The sequence below is a fragment of the Notothenia coriiceps genome, unplaced genomic scaffold (genome assembly GCF_000735185.1).
Source record: "Notothenia coriiceps isolate Sejong01 unplaced genomic scaffold, NC01 NC01_scaffold00028989, whole genome shotgun sequence".
In the NCBI taxonomy this organism is placed as follows: Eukaryota; Metazoa; Chordata; class Actinopteri; order Perciformes; family Nototheniidae; genus Notothenia; species Notothenia coriiceps.
The window spans coordinates 198-2,505 of record NW_011361690.1 but is presented as its reverse complement, the minus strand read 5'-3'; the positions used below and the strand labels follow the sequence as shown (position 1 = coordinate 2,505).

General features: G+C 45.2%; 1 protein-coding gene across 1 annotated transcript; it reads left to right on the top strand.

Annotated features, from left to right (window-relative positions):
• Positions 1-37: 37 nt before the first annotated feature.
• Positions 38-2,026, top strand: LOC104958553 (negative elongation factor E-like; the record flags this gene model as incomplete). The annotated part of the gene is made up of 3 exons (XM_010786296.1): positions 38-416; positions 571-676; positions 1,775-2,026. Coding segments are annotated over exons 1-3 (525 nt in total), but the record flags the coding sequence as incomplete, so codon positions are not given.
• Positions 2,027-2,308: the final 282 nt, after the last annotated feature.

The following is a 2,308-nucleotide window of genomic DNA, read 5'->3' as shown; positions in this document are numbered from 1 at the left end:
ATCTGCAGGTTTTCCACTGCACTGTACAGTGCATCAAACACTACCATCACACACTACCATCACACACTACCATCACACACTACCATCACACACTACCATCACACACTACCATCACACACTACCATCACACACTACCATCACACACTACCATCACACACTACCATCACACACTACCATCACACACTACCATCACACAATACCATCACATTGAAGCCCTCAGAGCAACACTGATATTAATTCATATATAAGATGATTGCGTCACCAGGGATCATCATGTCAGATGCATTCGTCTTGGAAACAGAGTGTGTATCTTCTTGTGTTTCTGTTTGTGGCTCAGTCCCGTCTCCGAGGCCGGACAACTCGTTCCACGAGGGCCGGGGCCCGACCCGGGGCCAGGGGCCGGCGTTCGATCCCTGGTGAGAGTCTGTGGTTACTCTTTATTTTAAATGTTGTTAAAGAGCAGAGTTGAGATTCTATTCTGAAGATATTTTGAGATGAAGTTCCTCTCTGCTCAGATGATCCCTCTCACTCGGTCCAGCCTTAATTATTATTGGATCTGTGTCTCTTCAGGACGGGTCCGGACACGGTGGTTCTGAACCCCGCGGAGCCGTCCAAAGAGAAGGAGAAGCAGGGCTTCTTCAGAGCCATGAAGAAGAAAAAGAAGAAGCCTCAGATGGTAACCGTCCTCTGGGTGGGGGGGGTGGGGGGGGGTCTTCAGGGTCCCGACATGTGTGCTGTATGTGCATCTTTTGATTCGGCTTCTTTTTTTAAGTTCAAAATCGCCCAACCCCAGTTTTCATAAAATGTTGCCCCCATTTACTCCAGTTCATCAAAACCCTCCCTGTTTGTGGATTGTGGACTTGGCATGCCAGAAAACCTCAAGTGTTTTTTGAGAGTAAAGGTGATTATTATTTGGGGGAAGTATTCCTTTAGATGAATGGGTCTGGCTGGGTCTCAGCTGATTTACAGCTGATTTACAGAACCTGCACTCATAGGGTCTCACAGGGTCAGTGTTGGCTTTGGTTCATCTCAAGGGCTCTCAGGAGTCTGTGTTGCACTTCCTCCCAACATCACACAGGAGCGTCTGTCAGCGTCTTCCTCTAAAAGTGCATTTTGAACCTGTGACCCGATATTATACAGATCAGGAGGGAGGGGTCCCAAAGAAAGAGCTGTGAAATATAAAAGCAGCCACACTTTGACAGTTTAATCCCCTCACATTTTTATTTTCAAGTGGCGGTCTGTTCAAATGCTGGGAGGGGAAATTGCATTTATTTGCACAAATAAATGCAATCTGGCCCGGAGGAAGCAGGCAGGCTCACAGTGATGGAGGATAATGCTCGATGAGTTAGGAGCAGAACATGTGAATATACTTAGGCTTCAAAGAGCATTTTGTGAGAAATGCATAAATACCGTTACCAATCAAAACAGAGGGTTCTCTTCTCTGAGGGATGCATTATGTCTGTTTTTATTTAATGACCGCACTGCACTTAGCGTAATGCATTCACTGAGGACAAGACATTTGCCCTTTTTTCTGAATTAAGAAAACCTTATATCAGAATTACGATCACTTTCATGGAAAAATAACTAATATATACTAGTATATTAACAGAATGTAAAGTACATCACACAGTCATACGTCTTCTAAAGCATGCCCTTGAGGTTTCAAAAGAACAAAACCTTTAATCCGTGGGTCTTGTTGTCCTAAACATTTTATGGTCACATGACACATTTATTTTGAACCTGTTTATTGATATCTGTTCCCGTTGTATGAAAGGTTCCCAATGAAGCGGTCGACAACGCCCTCCAGAAGTCCTCTAGATCCTCCAGTCACCAGAGCAGCCGCCACCGGACCCGGGACAAGAGCCGAGACCGGGACAAGAGTAGGGACCGAGACAAGAGTAGAGACCGGGACAAGAGTAGAGACCGGGACAAGAGTAGAGACCGGGACCAGGACCGGGACAAAGACTGGCCTCCTGAGAAACGTTCAGATTCACACTCTCCGGTGAGTCTCAAAGGAAAAACCCAGGTATTATACTGAAACATGTTTCTTTAAACCAGTGGTTCTCAACTGGTGGGTCGCGACCCAAAAGTGGGTCGCGGATCCGTTTCAAGTGGGTCGCAGATGTGTGAGTGAAGAAAAAAAAAATAGAAAAAACATATTTCCTTTTTCTTTTCTTTTTTGAGGAAAAAAAGTCAAACTTTTATTTTGAAGGACCGATTTTCTAACGCTGTGCATGCAGTAGACGTTGGACTGAAAGTACCGGAGACCATGAACGGTTTTGAAAACTTCTGTCAAGTAGTGATCATC